General features: G+C 39.1%; 1 protein-coding gene across 3 annotated transcripts in view; it reads left to right on the top strand.

Moving 5' to 3' along the window:
- AHI1 (Abelson helper integration site 1) overlaps positions 1-26,293 on the top strand; it is a 140,329-nt gene extending 114,036 nt beyond the window's left edge. The window contains exons 21-24 of one of the 3 annotated variants that reach the window (XM_081139863.1): positions 1,811-1,911; positions 15,732-15,787; positions 18,508-18,565; positions 23,511-26,293. In XM_081139863.1, the coding sequence (XP_080995989.1) occupies positions 1,811-1,911; positions 15,732-15,787; positions 18,508-18,565; positions 23,511-23,513 (218 nt within the window). In that variant the 3' untranslated portion in view covers positions 23,514-26,293. Of the gene's footprint in view, positions 1-1,810; positions 1,912-15,731; positions 15,788-18,507; positions 18,611-23,510 lie in introns of all 3 variants that reach the window. The other 2 variants (XM_081139861.1, XM_081139862.1) reach the window with 2 other exon arrangements.
- The last annotated feature ends 421 nt before the right edge of the window (positions 26,294-26,714 follow it).

The following is a 26,714-nucleotide window of genomic DNA, read 5'->3' as shown; positions in this document are numbered from 1 at the left end:
TCTCAATATCCAAGTTTCTTCCCTCTCCTTCCCAGTGACGGCTTTCCCACAGGGTCAGCAGCTGGAATGCAGTTTCTGGTTTTAAATCACGAGCCGCCTGCACAATCATAGTCACTCTGGAGGATATCTGTCATTTTAACTAGATATTGCAATTCATTGTTAACCCAAATACAAATGAAAACATAAATTTTTTTAACTTGACAATGTGAAAAGATTGTGTATTTCCAGGCAGGGTGGTATTAGGTGCTTTAACTTTAGAATCTAGTTAGTTTGCAGAAATAACCTCTTAGGCTTCCAAACCTGGGGAGGCTATAGATATTTGATTACAGTGGGTTAAAAATCCAGTAAAATTTTTCTTCCACGGTATCCCAAGTGAGACTTCTGAAGTATACGGTAATGATGGTTAGTGGTTATATACAGAAATTAATGGTCTCAGGTAGTGACTATTCTTCAATTGCCATAATTCCTCATTGTATCCCAAAATAATTGATGTTTTGTCATCAGTTATTGCTTGTTGGAAAAGTCTTATAAAGTCCAGAACAAACAGAAAAAATCCTCAGATACCTGAGAGTATAATTGAATTCTCACTTCATCAGAGACTTTTTTTCTCCTTTCGTCCTACTTATTACCTGAATTTAAGAAAATGTTGCGTGCTCTGTTTTAACAGTAGAGAAAAAATGGCTGTCAACAGAATATTTCGCTCTAAAAATAGTAGAAGTTGTCCTTTATCTTTATCCAAAGCCAAGTATACAAAGCAAATGATCTAAGGAAGTACATATCTGAATAGAATCTGTAGCAACTGTTCAATGAGAGCCATATCCCCTAAAGAACTACACAATGGAAGATACTGGTACCCCATTATAAAGAACTTACTCCCTTTGTATCTTAAGCCACTGGAAAGAAAAACATGATCAGCTTCCCTTAATTACATTTAACATCTTTTCCAATAAGAGATAAAAAAAGCCAGTGATGAAATCGATCCATACACAAAGCCAGTTAATGCATCTCATAATCTTAGAATTTTGATTAGGTGAATTTTAACAATTTATCTCAATTCAGAGTTGCCCAAGTCATTTAACCAAAATAGATTTTCCTTTTAGCCCTTTAAAATTCCCAGCTGACTTTTTAGATTCAGCACTGTGTGTAGACTAAATAGATTATGTAGATTATAATTTTACATTATAAGAATCTCAGTTTCAACATTGTGAATAGATTCACTATCGTGTACAGTCCTTGCCTCATGCTTATTTCATACCACCTTCTCCACATTCCTGCCTGGCAAAATCCTACCTGCTCTTCAGAGTCCAACACAGCTACTGTTTCTGCCATTAGGCATCTGCCATCCCCACATCAGTTTGTCTTTGTTACTACCTCTCTTTCAAGGAATGTCACATTCTATTTCATATCACAGTTCCCTGTGAGCATATGTCTCTGCCCAGACTGTAAGCTCCTGAGAGCAGAGACTGCTTTGGTCATCTTCATGTCTCCTCCAGCAGTGCCTCGAAGGTACCACGCATATAGGAGGTTCCTGGTTAATGTACATGGAGATAAAATGAAACACCTGCATAACTACATAAGTGAAAATGACTCCTTCTGTGTTTCTGAAACCCTGCTGATCAAAACTTTACAGTTATAAGTTATGTTCTTTTGATAACTAATGTGTAAGACCACAAATCGCTTTAGCAGTAAGTGCAGGGAGCTTATTTTTACACCAACTGCTTTAGTGTCATGTCTGTCCCCCCTCCCCATGGTTGTTTTTCCCTGTTGAAACAGTGCTCCTCAATTTGATTACTGGAATTTCTTTTTCCAGCACTGTATCGAGAACTGCCTCCAGAGATAAAGGAGCGATCCCCTCCTTTAACCCCCAAGGAAAAAACCAGAATGGAAAAACCCTTTTCAACTTCTCAAAAGGTAATGTTTTCGAGACTATGTATAGCATTTGTACTTTGATTTTCACTCCCCCTGGAGAAAATATTACTTTATTTTTCATGCTTATATCCTTTATTTTTTACATTATTATTTCTCATGATATTGGCACCAACATTATAAAATATATAAGGCAAATATTATTATCGCCATTTTCCAGATCAGGAAACTGACGAGGCTCAGAGAGTAAAGTAGACCTCAAGTCAGAGCCCAAGTAATGGGGCAAGGACCCAGACTTTAAGTGTGATGCTATTTCTACCCTGTACTTGTTTCTGTAACGGTGATACTGACACTTATTTCCCCACCTGAGGGGTACACATGTATGCTGAACTTTGAAGCCAACAGAATAAAGATGTTCTATCTTCCTGGAGCATTCCTTTTACTTGCTGGTAATTTAAAATGTTTTCAGATTGAAATGAATATGGGTATATTATCAGTCAGAGAAATGTCATGTTTTTTAGCCTGGGCCTTCAGATCCCTCAGTCAGTGTTCTTCTGATGTTAGTAGTACTTTGGAACAAAGTTTAATAAGCAATGTGCCATCATGTATCTTACTTAGTGAACTTATTTTATTCTGTGACATTAGCTTTTGCCTTAGACTGAATAACTTCACTTCTTGATACCATGAACAGGTGTATAAAGTTTTTTGACTGTCGAACCTGTCATGTGTCATTAGTCATTCAGCCTATATCTATGGAGTGCTTACGCTGGCGCTGAGCATTCAGTGAGGAAACAAGACTGAGTAGGCAAAGCACTTGCTCTTGAGCTGGCAGGCTGGCGGGTGAGACACCTGCAAACGGGCAATTACAACGGACTATGGTAGGAACTATAATGGAGATACGTGCACAGTTTATTGAGAACACACAGAAAGAAACCCTCTAAATCTGCCCGGTGGAGTCCAGGAAGAGTTCCCCAAGGAGCTCATGCTTGAACTGAGGCTTATAGGATGAAAAAGTATGTGCTAGGTTAGATGATCTTAGGAAAAGCATTGTAACAAAGGGAACAACTTGAGTAAGGTGTGGTAAAGTGTAGTTATTTTGTGGAGTATAGGGCCTAATGGAGAGAAGGGGAGGAGAAATGCAGGAGTCAGACGGCAGATCACGGAGAGCGCCTAGTGTACTCTGCTAAGATGCTTAGATTGCATTCGTCAGACAAAGGGGATCCCCAGGAGAAGGGAATTCAGGAAGTGACATGTGCAGATCTGCATGTTAAAAGTATTCTAGTGGCAGCATAGTGATAAGGTTAGCGGTAGCTAAGACCTGGGACAGGGAAGTAAGTCAGGAATCCATCAAAATAAAATGTAGAAGCCTGCACTAGTGGGAATAGAGGGGAGGGTATAATTGACAGGATTTTATAACTGATTGGATGTGATCAGTGATGTTGGAATCGAGGAATTGTGCTAAGAGCCCTGGCTTATATAAGTGAATGGATAGTGGTACCACAGAAATAATAAAAGCATAAGGAAGATTTGGGGAGATAGAAACAAGGAATGTAGGGAGTAGGATGTGATGAGTTCAGTTTTAGATATCTTGATTTGTTAGTAGTGTTTATAGTGCTCCCAGGTACAGGGAGCTCTAGGGAGCCAGAAATACGGGACTGGAATTTGAAAGAAGGCAGGGCTTCAAAATAAAATGGGGAGGCTTGAGGGTGTTCATTGTATTATATCAGTAGAGTTGAAGCTTGTAATGAAGGAGCTGGAATAAACATTGTAGACTTCTGAGAGAAAAGTCTAAGGACAGAATTCCAGTTGAACACTGTTATTTAAGGGACAGTCAAAGGAAGAGAAGATTAAGAAAGAATTATCAAAGGGGAAGGAAAGATCCAGAAAAAAAAGAAGTCTCCTGGAAGCCAGGGAGAAGAGAGGTTCAAGGAGGGTATCTAGTCAGTAGTGTGAGAAATGGCCAGTCACTTGGGTTGTCTAATAAGCATTTGGTAATGCAGAGGACCTTGGCACCTTTGCACTGGTATCAAGGGTTGATGATAGTTCAATAAGGATTGAAGAGCAGAATGGGGCCTCAGCAAGTGAACTCATTGGAAATCATTCCCAGAGCTTCACTTGAAGAAAAAACGTGAAGGAGTGCCTGGAGGGAGACCCACTTCTAGCAATGACTTTTTAAATACTGGAATGACAGTATTTATTCTGAGAAGACAAAGCCAATGCACGGGTTCAGGTTCAAGATAGATAAAGAAAGCACACATGGATCTTGGAGAAAGCAGGTGTTTATTGGAAAAACAAGTTGATAGATTAGTATTGCCTTAGAGCAGTGGTTCTCAACGGAGGGTTATTTTGCCTCCAGGAAGGCATTTGGCAGTATCTGGAAATATTTTTGCAAATATCTGCAAGGAGGGTGACACTGCTACTATCTAGTGGGTAGAGGTCACAAATGTTAATAAACACCCTAGAATGCACAGGACAGCCCTCAACAAAAGATTATCTGGCCAAAAATGTCAACAGTGCTGAGCTTAGAGCAGTACCCCGCTGAGACAGATAAATATCAGTGAGGATGCAGATAAGTTAACAAAGTGGAAGTCTAGAAATTAAGGATGCCTACATGTTCTGAAAAACAAAGGAAGGTCCACTTCAAATGTGAGGGCGAAAGGCATGAGATAAGAAGAAGAATGGTGACGGTTAGAATACCTGAAAAACAGTAGGAGCAGGAGCCCATTGGGGACATAAAGAGAGGAGTTATGGGAGCTGCTGTTTGAGTTCCATAAAAACATAGGGGACGTAATTCTAGGTAGTTGGATTTTTTCTTCAGTAGTGCTCAGCATCTAGGACATAGCAGTGGAGAAGACAGAGTTGGTTTGATACATAATTGGAGCTGTGGGTATGATAGAAGCCAAGAGGATAAGAGACTGATAGCATTTGAGAGAGTCACTGGAGTGACACATTACGGAAGAGCAAGCCAGATTGGAATGGATGTGGGATCAGAAGCCTGGCCAACTTAGAAAGCAAGGTTCTCTGCAAGGCTGCCCTAAGCCGCCGGTGCCCGGGTGGAGGAGGAGTGTCATGCAGTAAGGGAGTTAACAGCTTGGAACTCTGGCCTGTAAATGAAGAAACTTGCTTAATTTAAATGTTAAGCAGCTCAAGGTTATGATAAATTCATGAAGCTATATGTAAGAGCTCAAGCCAAATTGAAGGATCTGTTACTTGAATTGAGCTGGCCAAGGAACTAGGACCAAATGTTGCATAGATTTTCTCTTACCTTGCTGACCGCTCATGAGTATACATGTGTTTCTGTGTCCAAGCGTTGCTGACCAGTGACGGGATAACTCATCTCTGCGCTTACATTAATTTAAGTAATTTTAAATACCTTGCTGACTGGTCACGACTGAAAAGTAACTGGCCACACGGGCGAGTTCTGCCTCTAGATAGCCGGTCAGCAAGGTGTTAAAATTCCAGATGATTGCAAGAGTTAGGGTGAAGGGGACACTGAACCGAGAGCTGAAATCCTTAATTCTTGTTGTAGAGCAGATGTCTCAACCATAGCTTTATATTGAAATCACCTAAGAAATTAAAAATATATATACTGATGCTTGTCCCCACACACACAGATGGACTTAAATGGTCTGGAATGGGACCTCAGCGTGGGTAGATTTCAGAGGCCTTCCAGGTGATTTTAATGTGCAGCCAACATTGAGAACCATTGTGTTAGAGTGACCACAACGTCCCAAGGTAACAGCTGCAAAGATAAATAGAGGGTGTTGGAGCCAGGTGTGACGGCACCCAAGGAGGAGTGCTTTGAATGTATAGTAGCCTAAAATCAGCAACAGAGAGCTGAGGCCAGTGCTAGCTCCAGGCCCCTTTGGTTCATGGTTGAGTTATGTGAGAATGAACAGCCTATACTGCAAGGAACGGAAAGAAAAGTGGTTTCTCAGTAAAACGCCAGTTTCACATACAGCAAGGATAAAAGGCAGTGGTTGCCCGTGGTGGCATGGGGACTGCAAGGGATACAGTTGAAAGGATTAGCAAGGAATTTGACTATGGGCAAATGCTACATGTGTAATATTATCCACGTTTGGAATTCACCAGCTTTAAGCATTTACGAAGATGATAATGTAAATTTTCAAAATATTTGTAACATTGGCATAGTCATCAGGACAGCTGATGATATTTGTAGTTTGTGTCAGGAACTGTGTAAGAGGCTACGATAGACACAGTCCTCAGTTGTAGTAGTTCACTGGTATCCCTGGTGCTGGCGTATGCTGAGCTTGGAAATTGGGGTTTCCTAACCCCCACCTCTGTGTGTTCCTGGCCGATAGCCTTGAACTAATTTGGACTCAGCCAGAGGAGATCTAAGGAGCTCTTGCTGGCTGCCTGTGACATTGGCATTGCCCCTTCCTCTTCCTGCTGCTCCTGTGTCACCATGGTACAGACCTCTCCCCTGCTGCCAAGACCCCCCAGCTCTCACTGCCTGTGCCACTCCTCTCCTGGGACTCACTGCATTGTAGCCTCAGTTTAGACTGTAGTTGATTTTCTGGTCTTCTGCACCTTCTCCTCTCTTAGGCTGATCTTCATGCTTAACATACAGCTTTGTATTCATATCACAGCAGACCCGTTCTTGAACCTTGAGGAGTACTTCAGGCTAACCCACTGCTGCCTAAACTCAGATTCTAATAGGTCTCAAGGAACTTGCAGGCATGCAAAGTAAAACGCTGAAAAACATAAAATAGGTGAAGCAAGGGGGTTGCAGAGGATGAGAATCCATTTGGACAGGGAGTAGAAAGGTCCTCATGGAGGAGATGGAACTTGAATTGGGCTTTAACGTTTAAGACACATAATTTCTTTTGTTGAAGAACATGATTTGTCTGCTTTGTCTGAATCCATGCATTAGAATAGACTCCTACATATATTTTTCTTCTTACGAATTTACCACTTGTATAGTTGGACAATGTTTTACTTCCCTGTGGGAGGAAGTGTAAAGAATGATCTACACTTGCGTAAAAAGAAGTCCCTGAGAGCCAGTAATGTTGTCCCAGGTAATCAAAATGTCTCAGGTGCACTCTGAGTCATGACGCAAAAACCCAGCCCTTGAGAAATGTGTAACTGGGCTTCCTCAGCACCTGGCATAGTTGCATGTCTTCAGTTTAGTTCCTTTATCAGAATATATATGGTTTTATTTTATCAAGATCCTGCCTTATAAACCTACCACAAGTTCTATCAGATGATTAATCTCATGTGCAAGTTTTATTTTTATTATCATATGTAAGATGTTTAAAAAAAGAAGAACATGAAAAATTGTCTCTGAAAAGTGACTAGAAGTGGGGGAGGATCCTAAGTCCATAGACTTAGAGAATTGGTGACATGGAAGGAACTTAGAGATCATCCCTGGCGATCCTAGTGAACTTCCTTCATTTGATAGGTGAGGAATCAAGATCCAGAAAGGGTGTAAGAGTCACACTCAGAACAGCTTGAGGAGCCCTGCCCCTGTTCTCGGGCCCGTGCCCTGTCCCCTCCACCACCGCGTCACCGACAGGCAGCTGTCACCTGCACAGCTGCCGCGGAGTGTCACACTGATTTTTTACATCCCTGTCTTATGTTTGTTTCATTGTGCCCTCCTTCATGGGCAAGTCTGTAGAACTGTACTCTTTATACTTTTTAAGGAAGAAAAGAAAGAAACCTCCTGACTTGTTTTCTTTCCTTTTAAATTATTTCTATTCAAACTACAGAATAAGAAGTAAAATTATACCTTTTAATAGCTTGGCAGCTGCTGGATCTTATTAAGTTCTTCCAAGTGGAACACACCTGTTCTGTTGCTAAATGTGCCAGGTCCCTTCCAACATTTCATCTGGTTCATTGAAATGTTAGTAGGTGATGGAAGCATTTGCGCCCCCGCTGCAGGGGGAGCAGGCTTGTGTTCGTGATCTCCACACAGGCTAGAGCCCCAAGGAGTCAGTAGTTGCCTGTACCGCAGGGGCTGAGAGCAGGAGACTGTTTTCCCCTAGCTCATTCCAGAACATTTCTAACACAGTGTGCTATAAATTTGCAGCTAATAGGAGGAAGAATATTGGTGCTTTCTGGGAGGAAAGAAACTCAGAAGCTTTAAAACAAAATAAAAGTCATGCTGACAACTTTGGTTTTTTTGTGGGTTTTGGGGGGACTTTTTTCTTAGGCTTTTTATTTTTGCTACCCTATATCATTTGCTATACTTATATCATGCATTCATTTGGGGAGCAAAGTTGTTAAGTTCCTTTTAAAATTTTTAAAATTATTTTAAGTGGTTCTGTTAAAGTACTATATGCTCAAAGTGGAAAAAAATCCAACCAGTAGGGAATAATGTAGATGAAAAATAAAACTGTCCTCCAAATATTCATGGTCATTCTAACGCACTTCCTGTTGAAAATGTTCTCTGCATATGTAAACATACATGTCTTTATTCATGTCTATGTTTTGATGAAACTAGGATCATCAGAATGTTTTTCTTTCACAATATATCTTGGACATCTCATCTTAATAGCACAGACTGTTTGTTTCAGTTTTAAGTACTAAAATGGCCAATTTTCTTTTTGTATTTTTTAATTCCTAAAATGCCCACTTTTTTTTAATTTCTGAAAATGCTTGGTTTCCTTTCTTCATTTTTAAAAAGACAGAACGCAGCTCTGGCTGGTATGGCACAGTTGGTTGAGCCATACACCTTGAGGTCGCTGGTTAGATTCCAATCGGCACATGACCGGGTTACAGGCTCGATGCCCGGTAGGGGCTTGCAGGAGGCAGCCAATCGGTGTTTCTCTCTCTCTCTCTCTCCCCCTCCCTCTCCCCCTCCCCTCCTCTCTCTCTAAAATCAATAAAAACATACTATTTTTAAAAACTCAAGGTAGAAAATCACCCTCTATCTTCTATAAAGTTTTAACCATTGATGAAACCAAGTATGTTTTTAATGCCAGCTGTTAGTAACAGTTATGCACAGGAATGTTAGATTGTATCTGTGAATGTGGAGAAGTTACTGTGATGTTTTGCTTATGTCTTTCTAAAAACCCACTAAATGATTAACAGTTACTAGTTTTGCTATTCTGAGGTAATTATAAAAATATCTCTTATAGCTCATCTCTTCATGTGACATGAGTTTGAACAATTTTCAGTTTTTTACTTAGTGAGAGCAGGGTCAATGCAAAAGAAAGCTGGCTCTGAAATCAAAGTGCATGTTCCACTCATATCACATTGTATGCGGGAAACGTATTTATACGTTTTACGTTGACTGGTAGTATAGAGCACGCGATAAAAACTACCCGCAAACAATGTGATATTAAGGGCCAGCTGCTTTTTTGTCTAGTACAAAACAAGAGGAGAGGACCCAGAAGGATCAGGTAACTCCATGGTGGTTCCTCTTCCAGCCAAACACACGCGCACATGAAATTTGACGTCAGCAATTCTGTCAGCCTCTCAGAGCAGCAGCAGGCAATGCATAAGTTGCCTTCAGTGTGCACGTATGTGTCTGTCGTAGTCCACAAAATACCTTTCATTTACCCTCTTCATCTCAAAAGTGGACAATTTATTAAAGCATGGATTAATTGTGCCATGTATCACTATTTTCAAAAATCACTTCATATAGGAAAAAATGTTTTCCCATTTACTGGTCCCTGTACCAGGAGTTCATCTAAATTATTTTTAACCATAGGAATAAAATAGTTTTATTACTGTGTTAAGTCCAACAATAAATTTATAAGACTGTGGTTATTTTTGATGTGGCAAAGCAGATTTTCCAAATACCTAGAAGTTAGTCGATGGACACTAGCTCGCTGAAAATACAATAATAATTATTAGTGCCTCTTTCCTCTTGCTAAGGAATAGTATCATTTTATATCTTTTTTACTTTAGTAATTTTGCTTACCAAAGAAAACACAGTTACATATTAAACAGATAAAAATTAATTTATGTTTGGATATGCTTTAAAATTTCGGGAATATTTGAATGTGTTTTTTATCTGAGGAGGAGAAAATCAAAATCTTGTAAGAAAATCTAAAGAACTTACTTCTGTCCCTTGAAGAGTCTCAGCGCAGGCAACACTGATGTGCATTTTTCCCCGTAACTTGTCTCAACAACAAATATTTTGAGGAAAAAATATTTATTTCAAAAATGGCATTTACATTTGAAAAATATCTGCGTCCCACAGAGAAAGTGAGTGGGACTCGCACTGACAGCAAAGCCAGTGCGAGTCCCCTCACGCCACAGATCCCACTCCCAACTCAGGCCTCTGACTGTTCCGCACAGAGGAGCTTGCGAGGCCTTCAGAGCTCTCACCCCGAGAGGAGCCTGTTAGGTCTTGACTTTCTTCCAGGTCAGGGGCCATGTCTTACTCTCCGCTTATCTCTCTGCCTCAGCCCCGGCTTCGTATCCCCCTAGCATCTGTGTTCCTTGCTACTTTGGGCAATTCCCCTCCAAGCTTCGAGGATCCCATTACCCTGAACAAACTGAACCCCCACACACTACTTTCTTTTCAGTTTACCTAACCTGGGGGTAGAAGCTAGGTGATTGCCAGTGGTTCTGAAATAAAGGAGCTGTGAGAGAATCCCTCTTTAATCTGCACCCCAAAATTAGGTTGGGGGTGGGGGATGTGTCATTTCCTTGATGTCTTTCTAACTTCAGTTATTTAATATTTATACAAAATAAAAGGGTGAGATTGTTTTCTGTTTTAGCAGCCCACTGATTATTCAGCTGACTTGAGTCTCTGTACCCAGCCTGTCTAATTTTCTTACACAGACCTTCATGAACACCTTGTTTAGAGGATAATACAAACTCTCAATAAAGGCCTCATAATTGTTCCAATAAGCCATTGAGAAGTATTTGTAGGGCATTCCTTCTGAGAAGTCAAGTATAGATTTTAATCTTTGAATAATGTGTGTACAAAAAGTATAAAATAAGTAATGTGCTGTGTCAAAACAATGTTCTCCTTGGCCCAGTACTGCTCTGACGGCGACTGTAAGGGTTGTTTGATAGAATGATACAGCATTTGCTCTTCGTGATTATATTCTCAAAGGTTAATCTAAATGTGAGTAACATCCTCTCATAGTCTATCACAGATCTCAAATGTGCAAGATGTTATTAGGAGAACTTCCAGCCAATCATTCCTACTTGTAAATTGTCCTTTAGATAGTGGCAGAACTGATGCTTATCAGTCGCCCTGTCTTCTGACTTGACAATCAGCATGACCTTTTTTCAAAAGTCCTTGGATACCCTAACTCTGCTGTCCTCTTGTTCCGTCAAGTACTCCAGGGTTTCTCACCCTTGGCACTGTTGGCATTTGGGGCTAGATAATTCTTTGTTTCAGGGGAATGTGTTGTGCGTTGTAGGATGTTTTGCAGCATCCCAGTTCCCTACCCACTAGATGCCAGAAGCAGTAACCCCTCCCGTTATAACAATCAAAAGTGTCCTCCATACATGGCCAAATTCTCCCTGGGAGTCGAAATATCTCTCCCTCTCTCTCTTTCCTTCTCTCTCTCTCACACACACCCCATTGAGAACTATTCTATTTCAGTTTTTAAAAGTATATAATTTTGTGTGTGTATATGTGTTTTGCCTTAAATAACCATTTTTCTTATTGTAAGATCCTGTTAATGAAATTTTGCTTTCATTTTTTCATTACAGGCAAATGTGTAAGTAGTAGTTGCAATTATAGACGGCCCTACTTAAAAACAATTTCACATTGAGATGTATCCAGCCAGCTGTCCAAGGCTCAATATGATGAGCTTATATAAAAATGTCTCTTAATCAAATATAGTTTCTGACTACCATTTATTTCCTTTGCTTGATAAGTTAACTGTATGCTATTCTTTCTATAAACCATTGAAAATGGACTGTATGCTAATAGTCTCGCTATCACTTGGCAGTCACAGCGACATTGTCATAATGGCCTCTAGCTCTAATGTGGTTCTCCTTTAGTTGAGGAGAAGAACCTTTTTTGAGAAGGAGAAGAACATAAAAAGGACATTTTTTATTTAAAAGTCTCTCTTATCCACACGTACCGTGCATACAACGAAAGATCTCTTTCAACATATTGCACCAGATTTGCTTTTATCACTCTTTTACTGAACTTCTTTGTATTCGATGAGTCTTTTCGTTCTTTGTACCCCTATTTCTGCTTCCCCATTACTGTGGGTGTGGGGAGCCTCTTACACACTTGTGTATCTCCCACAGAGGAGATAGAATGTTTGATAGGCCTCCAAGGTCAGTATCTCCTTTGTGAAAAAATGCTCTATGCCCTGTCCTGCCAGCTTCAGAGTCATTGACTAGAAAGCAGCCTCATTCCCAAGTTAACTGTAGAAAAACATTCCTGCAAGATCATGAAGGCTACAATATTGCCCCATTAGTTGTACCCATGCTTGTCCCCTTTCAAGTATCAGCTCCTGGAGCCCACTCGGCTCTGTATCCCTGGGTGTCTGACACAGCGCCTCGCCGGTAGAGTGGTGGTCCACAGTATGCGTTGGTTAACTGGCACAGTTAGTATCCAGAACTACAAATCATGAGTCACAATGAAGGCCTTCGCTTTTAGTATATTTGTAGAAACTACATCTCACTGTAGAGGAACATGTTACCCGTAAGGAAAAGCGTTATAACGGGAGGGTTTAGTATCAGTGCAGCTCACATAGAAGAAATTCTAAAATAGAAGAAGCAACTCAAACTTACATAGCTATTTAAAATCTTAAGATTGTGCTCTGGGAAACAGAATTTAGCAATAGAGGAAACCTGAGGAACTTGTCCTGCCCAGGTGTGAGCACTCCTCTGTCGAGCCCTGTTCCTCGGTCTGGGGGTGGGCTGGGGGGCAGGGTTTCCAGGTCCCCAACCTCGCTTCACCTCGTGTGCCCCTACCTTTAAGTGTTTATATGTGAGGCTTTCAGACAAAATTGTACTGAAAATTTGTTGTGCTGTTAAATCATTTTGAAAGACACGATGGTAACCTTCAGGCTACTTCTATAACCTGGGTGACTCTGGGCCTCCATTTCCTCATCTGTAAAATATGAGAATGGTGCTGTCATAGTTCATGCTTTCATTTCGAGCCCTTGCTGTCCATTGTCAAGTGAAAAACTGACTCCTAAGAGAAAGGGCTACTCCTGCCACATAGAGGCTTAATGACAGAACCAAGGCCAGAATTGAACCACCAGCCCTGATTGTTGTTCTCTCTCTCTCTCTCAAAAATTCCTACAAAATGGATATAAACAAATTATGGATATGAATTATGTGGAAAAGGTAGATATAGGGATTATATAAATAGCATGTAAAAATAGAGCTATACCATATCAAATGTGCCTTATTTAAAGCTGGCATGCTAGTTACAGCAAACATTAGTTGAACACTCACCTAATTTTACATTCATTCTTCAAGTTTATAAGAAATATTTGGGTGAGTTGTTTGCATGGCCCATTTCTCTTTTACAAAGCTATTTATGAGTTGTTTTCTTCTTGGCTGATCTCCATGTAACCAGTAGCAGCACTTAAACTCATTCCACTAATCGTTCTTTTCCTGTTTAAGTCTCAAGGCATGTAAATTTAAAGGCATCCGTAAGAAGGCATGAGGCTTTGGGAAGCAGGAGTCTCTAGATTCTGGTCCTTTATTCGTCTCTAGCTTTGTTCATCTTCCTCTCTCCATCCCCCCCTCTCCAAATCAGGGGTGTCCACGGAGAGTAAACGAAGCCACAAAACTGCCGTCCGAGAGGTGTGTGCCAACCCGAGGGAAAGAAGGGCAGGCATGCTCCTTGGCCTTGTTGATGGGGGTGGGGGTTGCTCATGGGCTGATGGTATTGTAGCCTTGGGGGCTTTTTTGTCTGAAGATAAAATAAAACTAACCGCTCACAGAAACACCTTCTTCCCCCTCCCTCCTCCGCCTCCATGAGTAGCTACCCATATGGCTGCTGCTGCTGAGCCCAAGGAATGAGTGAGTAAAGGTGTTTAGAAGTGAAGTACTGGTCCTAATTAAATCAGTGTCCTTTTACAAATAAGTGGTAAAACTTTATAATGTGGATACCCTACTAATTTGGGTTTCATAGGATTTGAACACAAGTTAAGCCACCCTTGCCTCGTGTACCTTTGGACATGCCAGGCACAGTAATGCAATAATACAGTAGGAAGATGGCAGGGACTGGGTCTAACCTTCCTAAGACAGACTTTCTGAGCATCGCAGCATCAATTCCACGTGAACAGACTACTACTATACTCGTGTCAAGGTCACAACAGCAATTAAAAGTCACGTTGTCTTAGTGATGTATATTTAGTCGGACTTCCCTCTTCTCAGCCTCTGGAGCAGTTCAAATTCTAATTAGAGCCATTATGTTAAGTAGTTTTTTTTAATCTAGTAGTTCTATAAAAGTTTCAAATATATATGTATACTTATGGTAAGATGCTTGTCTTGCTGTGGGCAAAGAGATAGAATACTTAGACCATGTAAAGAATAAAGCATCTTTAATTCGATGGCTGTTTGGAATTTATTTCCTAAGTCTGGAAAAAAACTGAAGAAATGCCGTTATAATTAATGCTTTTTGAGCTAGGTTTTGATGATTTTCTTAGCTTCTTGCTCTACTGGGTTGAAGGCAGGTAAAACAATTCTGCAATGTGAACTACTCCTTGAATTCGAATTTTTCATATTTTTGTACTTTTTCCCCCAAACACATTTTAACTGGGCCAGATCATCTTTGCTGGTAAAGAAAAATCAAGGTGTTTGTTATTGGTTCTTTTGTTGTTCTATGAAATTTCGTCACTTACTTCAGTCTTTCACCACTCAGCTGCTGCTTCTTTAATTCTTGTTTTTATTATATGCTTGATTTAATGCTATACCGTTAGCAGCGATATGGCATAATTATGGTCCAAAAAAGCACAATATCCTTTTGAAATCTTTTTGATAAGAAGAGTAATACTTGTTTAAAGATAGTATCCACTCCTGCTAAAGAATGATCTGAGAGAAATGTCATTGTGAATGAGGAAATCTGAAAAGGCAAAACAAGCTTCAGTGGAGATAAAACTGGGAAAGCAGTTATTTACTCAAACAAGTTAAGACGGAAAGAGAGGTTGTACTCCTTTCATTTTGGTTTTTGTTTTCTGAATTTTTTATTTAAATAAGTAGATATGGTATATCTCTTTTATCTCTTTGTATATAATTTAATCATATCTCTTTGTATATAATTTAATTTGTATGTAAGTCAAAACATTAACATAGTAACAATTTACATTTTTATGTGAATTTTAAATGAATTCTTCTCACATGTCATTTTATATAGAAAACATTTGCAGTCTATTTTATGGTAACATTGACATTGATTTACAAAAAAAACTGTCTCATATCAAACTGTTTTCCCACAATTTACTTGCATTTGGAATTAATACTCGTATTCTAGAGGAACCATCTAACCCTTGGTATAATTCTACACAACTGAGAGCACTTATGTATTTGTTTTACTCGCAGAGGTGCCATTAATAAAACAAGTACTCAGAACGAATTTTGTAGGATGTTTAAAGAGCTCTCAGATTCAGTATTTTACATATAGTTCAGTGAGTATACTGTGAAAATAAAGAGTATACTGAAAAGATTACAAAGTCAAGACGCAATGCCAAAACGTACACTTAAAACTTAAGTAATACACAGTATAGTATTACTAGGTTAATTTTGGCTGATCAAGTATGACTCTTTTTGCCACACACCTGAAAGCTGACTTTCTTTCCAGAGTGCTTAGACAGTCTAGAGAACTGTTGGTTTAGTTATGCTCAGAACGGGCATGCTCTCTCCTCATTGAGCAGGTTGGTGGGTTTTCAGCATGTAAGTATGACCTATGTTGTCTTCTCTGATTGTTGACTTCTGTGTATTTTCTTCTTCTTTCATAACAGTCAGTCAACAAGGACAAGTCTCAGGATTTCAGACGGGGCTCAGAATGTATGACACAGTAAGCAACTTCTCTTCCTAAATAATTTGCAGTGATAAATAGTTGGGTGATTGGGGGTTTTTTTTATTAAGGACAATTTCTCATCTTCCTTTTCAGAATATCACACTCTGAGTTAAATTCCAGATCATTGATTTTTAAAAGAGTTTAGCTAGTTTGAGGAGAATATTTTAATGGTTAGATGTTGAGGAAGTATATGAAAAGTTGTAAGAAATTAAATTAAAATATCACACTAAATTTTTTTTTTTGTGAACCCATTTTGTCATTTTGTTTGAGTAACTTTTAAAATGACATTAACTGAAAACAAGTATTTTATGTGGTAAAAAATTAAAAAATATATGAAATCCCTTTTTTTCAGGCACTAAAGAAAAAAAGCTAATACCCAGAACACTAGCATTGTATATTTTCTACAAATTCCTAATGTATTTGAGCAATTTATTTTGAGGTATTTATTTTAAAAGATCTGTAGGAAGTTTTGTGTTTTTATTTGGTACTTGCTGTATCACTTAATACATAAATAGAAAACCCTTTTACTTCCAAAAAATTACATCAGAACATTCCCAAAATATTTCTGTTTTTATCATTGCACAGCATTATGTACCCAATTTTAAGTCTAATCTTTATACTCACACATCACTAGCAAACTATCCCATGCCTTAAACATGCCTTGAATAGCTTAGGTGTCTGTCATGCCCTCCCATTCACCCCCAAAAACACACAAGTTCATGTACACGCGTGCACACAGATAATCCCTGCTGTGTTTCCTTCAGGGAAATATTTGTTCAACTTAACCTTGTTACACGCTTTGACATTTTGAAAAATAATGTCTTCCGGTTCAAAAATTCTGATTCAGATTATAGTCTAATTTACAGGAATTATCAAATGAAAGCATGCATTATTTCACAAGATAATATTTCAATCTACAGATAAGAGATAAGCATAATTTTTAAATGATATTTAAAAGAGTCACCGAATCATGACCTAGAAGATGCCTTAGAAATTATTGCTGTGTGTCCTGTTTTATAGTCACGAAAGCTAATAGGAAAGCCTTGTGCGAATTGCACAGGGCACATTTATGTCAGCTCTTGGACCAAGACCTATGTCTCCTGATTCCCAGACACGTGTGTGTGTGTGTGTGTGTGTGTGTGTGTGTGTGTGTGTGTGTGTGTTTTAAACTCTATTTAGTGTTGTCGGGCTCCTTGGTAAGATACTATTTTGCTGTAAGTTTAAAATCCTTCTTTCTGACAGAGAAAATCTATTAACTATCTAGCCCTGCACCGCTTCAGAGCACAGCTACTGACATTATCACACTTGATTCTCACCATTGCCCTGGGAGAGATGCAGACCAGTGTTCCGAACCCTCTTTTCCATGAGGAAAAACAAGATCTGAGAGGCGGTGACTTGTCTCAAGTTCCTGCAGATAGTGAGTGGCAGACCCAGCACCAGGTCACAGGCCCTCCCCTTCCTCATCTACTGTTCTTTCTGTGCTTTCCCTCCTATCTCTCAAAAGGTGCAATCACACGTCCCAGGTCTTTCCCTTTTTGTTTTTGTCATATCTGCCAGGTATGTTTTCAGTTCCAGTCTCTGAATATTTGAAATTTTATATAATGGTTGATAATACAGTCTTTGACTCTGAGGAGATTATACTCAATGAGGGATTACACATATGAAAAAATAGACTGTCTCTGGCTGGTGTGGCTCAGTTGGTTAGGTGTCTGCCTGTGCACCAAGAGGTTTCTAGTTTGATTCCTGGTCAGGGCACATGTCCAGGTTGTGGGCTTGATCCCCAGTAGAGGGTGTGCAGAGTCACAGGTGCTGCCTTCTTGTGTCCTCACGTGGCCTTTCCTGGGTGCAGGTGTGAAAAAAAAGATTTCTGGTGTCTCTTTCTCTATAAGGACACTGGTCCTATAGATTAGAGCCCCACCCGTATGACCTCATTTAAACTTAATTACCTCCATAAAGGCCCTATCTCCAAATATATTAACTTTGGGGGTTAAGGCTTCATCTTGTATATTGTAAGAGAGCACAATTCAGTCCATGGCAATCTCTGTTCAACTCTCCTTATTTCCTGATTTTGAAATGTTTGCAGTTTTTCAAGGTTTGTGTTGGTATCTCTCCTGGACCTCCTAGAAAGGAGATACTGTCTTCCATTCTTTGATATCCCCTGTTGACATTGTTTTTTGCATTCTTTCTCCTAACATAATTTGTACTACTACAGAATCATCCAGGATATATTTGATTTATACTTACTATTACTGTTGAACCATTTGAAAAGCTCTGTTTCCCATTCCACAGCTCAGAATATCACAGCTATCCTACGCATGGACTTCCTTCACCCTTCTTTGTCATTAAGGAGTACCTCTTGCTTTTACACACGCACACGTGCACACACATGCACATGCTTTTCCATCTAATCTGATAAAGACTTTCTGGTTTTCCCAGGTGTCTCTGAGAGCAGTGAGGCTGTTTGTCCTACCCCCTCCATCGTGGTTAAGGAGGAGCCCAGCCAGCTAAAGTTTTATGTCTTTGCATTATTTTGAGCAACTCCCTGTCTCCCGCCCCCACATATAATCACTCGTATAGTCTGGCAAGTGTTTGTCCCTCAGGTCCTCGCATTGATCCCCCTTCCCATTCCCACTGCCACTTTCTTAGATCAGAGACTCGTCTGAGCTGTTGCAGCAGCATTCTTACTGCTCCTTGATTCTGATCTTTCCCTCCTGTAGTTCTCGCGTCGGCAAAGAACAGAGCAGTGAGGACCGAGGACATGGGACAGATATGCAGGTGAGGAAGAGTGAGTGAGCTGGCCGAAAAGTCACCCTCACAGAGGTAAGAGGAGAACTTGGAGAAAGCTGTGTCATAGAGTCAATAGGAGAACATTAGGAAAGGCATGGTCAACAGTGACAGATGCCAAAGAGAGAAGTGAAGTCAGGACTAAAAAGCTCCCTTCGGGATTTGCAACCAAGAACCCTTTTGTGACTTTATAAAGGAAGGTGACCTCAGTGATTTACACGTATAGCCCAGGAAGAGAGTCCTGGAAGCATGAATCAGATTGTCTCCAGCCCAAAGGGATAGAACGTCAGAATAGACTGCTTCTCCGAGGAGCTGACTTCAAAGGAAAGAAAACGCTGGGCAGTAACTAGTGGAAAACACAGGATGCAGAGATCTTTATAAGGGGAATGACAAGAATATTCCCAAACAGTTCCTTGAGAGGAGCCATTGAAGGTAGAGGATAAGAGGGAAATCCAGGGCCCCTAAGGAAACAGGAGTAGAATGTGAAACGAGTGGGGCAAAACGTGTCTGCATGGTGATGCTTTCTGGCGAGGGGTGAGCCTGAGAAAGGCCTTGCAGAAGGCCTCTGTTTTCCCTCTTGGTACAAGTGACATTGCTCTGCTGAAAGTGAGATGGTGCGGCTCTAGCATGTCTACTGTTATGAAATCATCACTTCCCGAGAACTAGATTCAAAATTTTCATCAGTGTTTTCAGATTTTAATTGTAAAAAAATAAAATCTAATTGTACAGAAGGCATACAGATGAATAGTTACATTATCATGGGCTAGGGATGATTTTTTTAATCTTGATACCAGGATCAGAAAACATTTTGAAACAGATTTTTATTTTTATTTTTTTAAATATATCTTTATTGATTTCAGAGAGAAGAAAGGAGAGGGAGAGAGAGAGATAGAAACATCAATGATGAGAGAGTCATTGATCGGCTGCAGCCCGCAACCCGGGCATGTGCCCCGACCGGGAATCGAACCCCGATCACCTGGATCCTAGGTCGACGCTCAACCGCTGAGCCATGCCCGGCTGGGCTTGAAACAGATTTTTAGACTTAAATAATAGAAACTTTAAAATGATGTGCAGGCCTATCTCAGAGATACTGTGGCCTCGGTTCCAGACCTACACAATAAAGCAAATGTTGCAGTAAAGCAAGTGACATGAATTTTTGGTTTCTAGTGCATATGAAAGTTCTGTTTAGCCCTGGCTGTGTGGCTCAGGTAGCTGAGTGTTGTCCCATGCACTGAAAGGTTGCTGGTTCCATTCCTGGCTGAGGGCTGGCTCCCCAGTAGGGGGCGTGCAGAAGGCAGCCTGCTGATGCTGTGCTCTCACATTGATGTTTTATGTTTATACCGTACTGTAGTCTATGAAGTGTACAACAGCAGTATATCTATTGTATACTTAATTAAAAATACTTTATTGCTAAAAAATGCTGGCCATCATCTGAGCCCGTTGGGGACATGATGCCCATGGACTTGCTCACTCGAGGATGGCCACAAACCCTCAGTTTGTTGGTGAAGCACGATGAGACGAAGTGTGCCCGTGTGTCAGAAAGAAAAAACAGGCAGTAACCTAAGATGGGGAAGTTCATAAAATACATGACAGATAAAGTTAATGTAATACCATTAACATATAAAAAGGTCTAAAAAATCAACAAAGAGAAGGACACCAATAGAAAAACTGGCAAAGGGTGTGCACAGGACACCCTTAAAGAAACTCTTTAAGAAATATATATTCATGGCAGTGAACATAGAGAAACTGCCCCTTCCCAGTGATCAGAGTAATAGAAATTAAAACAATAAATGATATGGAATTTTTTTCTTCACAAATTGGCAACGAGTTTCAAACTTAAAATACCAAAATTGATACACTGTGATAATATAAGATTGATCCATTCTTTGTGGCGGGTATTTTGTTTTGTTTCTTCAATTTTCAAATTGCTCATGTCCTTTGACCTGACAGTTCTACTTCCAGGAATCTACTGTAGGAAAATATTCAAGAAATACATGCAGAGATTCAGTTAAAAGGATACTCCTTCAAGCAGTGTTTTTAAAAATAGAAGTAGCCTGACCAAGGCCACGCAGACAGTTAATGGCTAACTACCAAAACCTCTTGGCCCCTAACATTTATTATTATACCTACAGCTAATAAAGCTCTTTCCAATAAATGATATGGAATTTTTCCATATCAGCTTCTCAGCTACGCACAAACTCAATAAATATTTTATGACTAAGTAAATAAATAAATAGAAATAGAAGGAAAAATTCAATTTCTATGAATAAAGGGTTGATTAATTTATGAAACATTTATATAATAGAATAATATTGTATGACAATTATTCATTACAGAAGTATTTTCAAAGACATGAAAAGATATTTATGTTTGATTTTTAAGTAAAATGATGATTATAAGAGTTATATAAGGGAGATACATAAGGTATTGAATAGTATACATCAAGATAGAACAGTCATCTCTGAGTGGTGGAATTGTGATTTTTTTTCTTTCGTTGTAGTGTATTTTCTCATTTTTCTAGTCAACCTATTTGATATGTACTACTTGATCATTTATTTTAAAGTAAAAGTAATTTCAGAAATTTTTCATAGCCTGTTTTTTCTACACGTAAAGAAATCATGGTCTGAGTCACAGCTAAAAAGCACCTAAATTAGGATTAGATCTTCTGGCTCGGAGTTCAGGGTCACAGTGCTTTGTCTGCTAACTCTGATTAGATACCTGTAAGTGCTTGTAGGCTGGGACTCTAACATGCTCCCTCTTTTCCTCCCCAGTACTTAGCCTGGTGTCTGGCCACATAGTAGACCTTCAGGGAATATTTATTGCATTGAATTCCTTGTGGGGTAGAGCCCAGTATTTTTATGAATCTTCATTTTTTACATGTAACATACACCCAAACACTAACCTGGTTTCATATTCCTGTTCAAAATCTCGCTGTGCAGATTTTTCTTTTTCTTGGCACATGATTTCCCCTTGAAAAGGCCCTGACTTTGTCACTCTTCACCATTAGCTTACTGGGATACTTTAGGGGGAGATACCTCCGAGGAGAAGGGATCTGGATTCATCCTTTGTCTTTAGTTAGGTGGCACCCCTCCCTCTTGCAGCACATCTGTCTCTCAGCTCCTCAGTCCCTGTGCTGTCACCGCTCATCTCTATAAAATGCCACCCTTCTTTCCCTGGTTGTCAGGGGTGTACACTTCCCCGTCTCCTCTCCTTTTCCTTTGATTCCGTCGCTTTCTCCCTCCATGGGCAGCCTTTCTTGTCTTCTGCCCAGTCTTCCTTCCTCTTCTTAGTCTGATTCATTTCCCTTAAAGATGGTATCTGTACTGCCTACTTCAGTTTTTCTAGTTAAATTTTTCTCTGGGTTCCCTCTCCTGAGGGTCCTCCTGGCTTCTCGATTTACTAACCTCACAGTGCAGTCTCCACCTGATTAATTTAACTTGCCCTACACTTTGCACGTGCAGGATTCACTCGTTCCCAGCTGTCCCCCACCCCCTTTCCCTTTTCGATTCTGTCCTGCCACTGTCATAAACTTCCTCTCCCTCTGTTGTGCCTTGTTAGTCCTCTGAGATCTTCGCACCCTCCTCAGTGCCCCTTGCACATGTTTGTAAAGTCTCTGGGTGACTTGTGTCTGGCATCCACTTGAGCCTTTATACTTTCCCACTTTTATCAGACTCTTAATTTGTCGCAGGTTTCATGTACTTTACCTGTATCCACACAGGGACAAAAATGACTCTCATTTTTTTTTTTGCCCCTTTGAGATTGTACCTTGGCACACCACATTTGTACCATTTTATACTTGACTTCAGTTGCTTTTGTGAGCTTCACTTGAAACATTTTGGGGCTTCTCTGTACAATACCAGCTTATCTGTGGTAGCTCTGTTTAACAAATTTAAAATCAGGAAACAGGGACTCTCAGGATTTTTCCCCTCCTGTGTAAATGTTTTTCATATGAAACGATAGTGCAATCATTTGCTTAAGACTGGAATTGTCCCTAAAAGCACAGATGTTCCCTAACCCTCCTGTGCCACGAGGAAGGCCCTTTCTTGCCATATTGCTTTGGGCATTATGTTGGAATTGACCACCACCTTCACCAGAAGGCCATCATTTTGGGGCAGCAATTTGTTTTTTAAGTGCAACCAAGTGTTAAGCCCTTTCTGTTTAGAGAAAAGACAACGTTTTTGTGTAAGTCCAGATACTTCAGTTCATCACTAGTGTATGAATAATTGCATTAAAAATTTCAGGTTCAACCCCACCAGTTTGTCACCCTCAGATGTAGTGTGCTTACTGCGTTGTCTCTAAAGAAGCAACTTCTTGTTTCATCTGTGTATTGGTTCTTGGCTTTCATTTATAGTATAATTTGTTTTATTTCAAAGCTGCATCTAGATGCATAGTTAACCATCACTGTCTTTGCCCACCAAAAATGACACACAGTATTTTTTGGATTCATTTGAAAAAATATGTAATAATTTACCCACTTTTAAAACTAGACACAGCCATAGACTAAATGAAAGAATGCTATTTAATAAAAGTCTACGTGTTTTCTAGTCACTGACTCTAAAGCATGATCCATGACAATTTATTTTTTCCAATGAATGAAGGACTTCATAAATTCTGATTCCCTGCCCTTAGTTCCTGGAAGTTATCTGGAGTTGGAGTACTCACTGTCAGGTTTTGAGAAGTGTGTTTCTTTTTTGTGTGTATTAACTTGTTGATGCTGGAGCAGGCTTTAAGCAGCTGTTTATGATACTAAAAGATGTTAACAGTATGTTCACAAGGCAAACTGGAAGACAGGTAAATAATGTTTTGGTGGTTGTAATGTGTGTGTGCATTGTGCAGTGTGTTTTATTGCCTGTGCCATGTACCTGGGCATGCCAAGATTTAATTGTGGCCAAAAGACATTGAGTTTATTGAGTACATTTTGTGTGCTTTTCTCTAGTAAAGAGTTGCAGAAGAGTGAAGAGACAAAGAACCAAATACAGAGAAGTAAAATGACAAATTAAACCAAACGGAATTTCTCTTCAGAGTTCAGAATTTTCAGAAATTAAGGAAGAAAGGAAGGATCTACTGTTCTTGTCCTTATGAGAGAATCTAGAAAAATCAGAAGCAAGGAATGCTTGAAAAAATAAATGTGGCCTTTTGAGCTTGTTATAAACCAGTGTGATTGCTGTTGATCAAAGTATTGGTACTTGTATTTATTAGCAGTTGCCTCAAAATTATATAACTACTGTTCAAAACCAGTAAAAACCATAATTGCTACTCAGCAAATGTGAAGAAAAAGTGTTTGTGTTGTTAGGAAGTTCATCAGGTAATTATTTAATATTATTATATCTTTAATGTGGTTATATGTGTAATGTTATGCTCAAAATATGAAGTATCTGCTTTTCAAATTTAACTTTATTTAAAAATATAAGCAGTTTCAGAATATTGTATATTCAAAATGATTCCCATAAGAAAGGCATTAAAAAGGGAACAAATTTGTGGGGTTTTTTAATGAATCATGTATGTAGCTTGACACCTATAAACTAAAATGTTCTTTGGTTAGACTGGCAACAGTTTCCAGTTTCTTTACTTTAAAAAAAAGTATTTCATATTTAAACATATAAGTGATTTCTAGACTAACATTGTTTAATACGTATTTTAGTCTTAATATTTGTTTATAAGTTATTACTTTGCATTATTTATTTTTTAGTTCCAGAATAATGGTTGTCATTACTATGTTACTATATATTTTGAAATGTGATGTTATAATAGGAAAGTTCTGTGTGATTATAAGTCTGTCAATGAAATATTTAACCCCAAAAAGCTTAAAACTAATATAAAATTAGAAAACTTATTTACCAAATTAGACAATTGATTCCATTAAAATAAGAAGTGAGAAAAACAGAGCTGGGCATTGAGGTGTAAATTCTGCCCAGATGTATACCCGATGTGAGACATCTTCTAGTAAAAACATACTTGGCTCTCATCCTGCACATGTGGCGGCACGAACGTTGGTAAACAGGCCCCGCTGTGCAGAGCTTGAGGGAGGGGCCCACGGAAGTCTGTCCTGGTAGCGCTGCGTCCTCACTGTCCTGGCGCCTGTCTGTGCTTCAGGTGTGGCTGGGCCCACCAGCTTGAGCCTCCCTTGTGCAATCTTGGTCTTTATGTCTTGATAATTAAGAAATAAAAATATGCGTCTCCCTATGGTTTCAGCTCATAGGTTTGAAATATGTGTTGGTTCTTTGATTTTGGTTTTAATCACAAGGATTTTCAACACGTTGCAAAAATTTGTAAATCATGACAAGTAAAATAATATGTTGGGGGAGCTAAACATATGCTGAGATCTCAGTGTTCATAAGAAAAATAAAGGATTATTTTTATATTGCAACTACCAAAGACAAAAATAACAAATGAGGCGAACACCAGGGAAAGTTGGTTTCACTCAAAGCCCAGTCCTTTTTAGTCCTGTTGACAAAGCAAGACTGGGTTATGTTCACAAATAGATTAATAAAACATCTTCACCACATCCTCTGAGATGAGAGAGGATGGCAGAGATCATCAAACTGCCTTCTAGGTAATAATCCCAAATTATAATCAAGTAGAGGAATCAGACAAAAGAATCCATTTGAAGATTTATTACAGCCGTACATTTTCTTAGTAAAAATTTGCTGAGTTTTTTTTCAATCTTTATTCTGAAATTATTGAATTTTATCCTATTTTTGAAGTCCTTTCTCCTCCAAACAGGTAACAGTTTGACACTCTTTTTCTAGATCTAAATAATATTTTAAACCATTCTTGGAAATTTATTTCCCAGTTATTGATTCTATTCTATCTTGATGATTAAACATTATTCAGCATCAAAACTATCAATGAGTAGGATTTGCAAAACCAGAATAAAGATCACATTTTTTCAAAATTTAAAGTATGAAATATTTTATATCATAAATGCAATGTTATGTGTAAAATGCACATTTCAAAAATCTGTGTTTTTAAATGGCTAACACTTGGGTGCTTTTGAAATCCTGTGTAAGGTTTTCTCCATAAAAGCAGATACTCGACATGAATTATCCTTTTAAGCTGTAGATATTTTCTCCTTGAGAAGTTCAGCAAAACTATATCTGGGAAATAACTTCTCATTTTATAGCTTTATATGACGTCACTTGAGTCGTTTATTTAACTCACAAATATTTTAAGAGGGTTAGAAAATTCTAGAAACTATAACAAAAATATGTGACCTTACACTTTTATAAATATTTAAATTATTTCCATCTGAGGGCCATCTCTGTTAAGTAAATTATGGGAACATTTTTCAACAATCTAACTTTTCATTGAACTTAACTACAGAAAATATTCCACAAATCTTCAATTTATGTCCCTGACCTCATTTACTCTTCACATCAAACCCTCAAGGTAGATAAAATCTTTCCTGCCCTGCCAATAAGGAAACCAAGACTTTGAAGCCTAAGGCACTTGTCCAAGTACACATGGCCGGTGGACATCCGTGCTAGCTGTAAATGGAGGTTTGTCAGACCCATCCACTGGGAGGTCTCTGGAGGGCTGGATCTCAGTCGCTGTGTAGAGCGAGCCAGCAAATGATTGTAGTCGACACTCCAGCACATGCAAGAGTAACTAAAGAAGGAATTTGGATGTACCTCCAACCACATTCAAGGACTGGAAACATCTAATATGTCTTTAATGCAACAGCGACCTAAATAAAATGAAATACATCTGAGTAAAAAAAATTTGTTTTAACTGATAATTTGTTTATCCATAATTATTTTGATAAATCTTTACTGGATACTGTAATTCTTGCATTTTCTTAAGAAGTAGGTTCTGTGGAATCAAACTAATACAGTATATAGCATATTATTCAGGAAGCAGCAAAGGGCGCCATTCCAGTCATGTAAGATAATAAAAACATCAAGAGTCACATCAATCAAAAGGCTCTGTTGACTGGCAAACTCAATCTATGGATGGACCCAATTATCTGCAGGAGAATTGAATGTCAGCATCATTTAGGGTTAACAATGGACCAGTAGGCAAAAGCAGACGGCTACTCTCTGCAGAGACCCGGAAAGCAAACTTGGTAATGAGGCACTTCATTCATCATATATTTCTGCTCTAATTATTAAAGTGAATGGGAAATACTTTAAGTTAAGGC

This window comes from Miniopterus schreibersii (assembly GCF_964146895.1).
Source record: "Miniopterus schreibersii genome assembly, chromosome: 6".
In the NCBI taxonomy this organism is placed as follows: domain Eukaryota; kingdom Metazoa; phylum Chordata; class Mammalia; order Chiroptera; family Miniopteridae; genus Miniopterus; species Miniopterus schreibersii.
The sequence above is the reverse complement of the archived record's forward strand: the minus strand, read 5'-3'. Positions and strand labels throughout refer to the sequence as shown.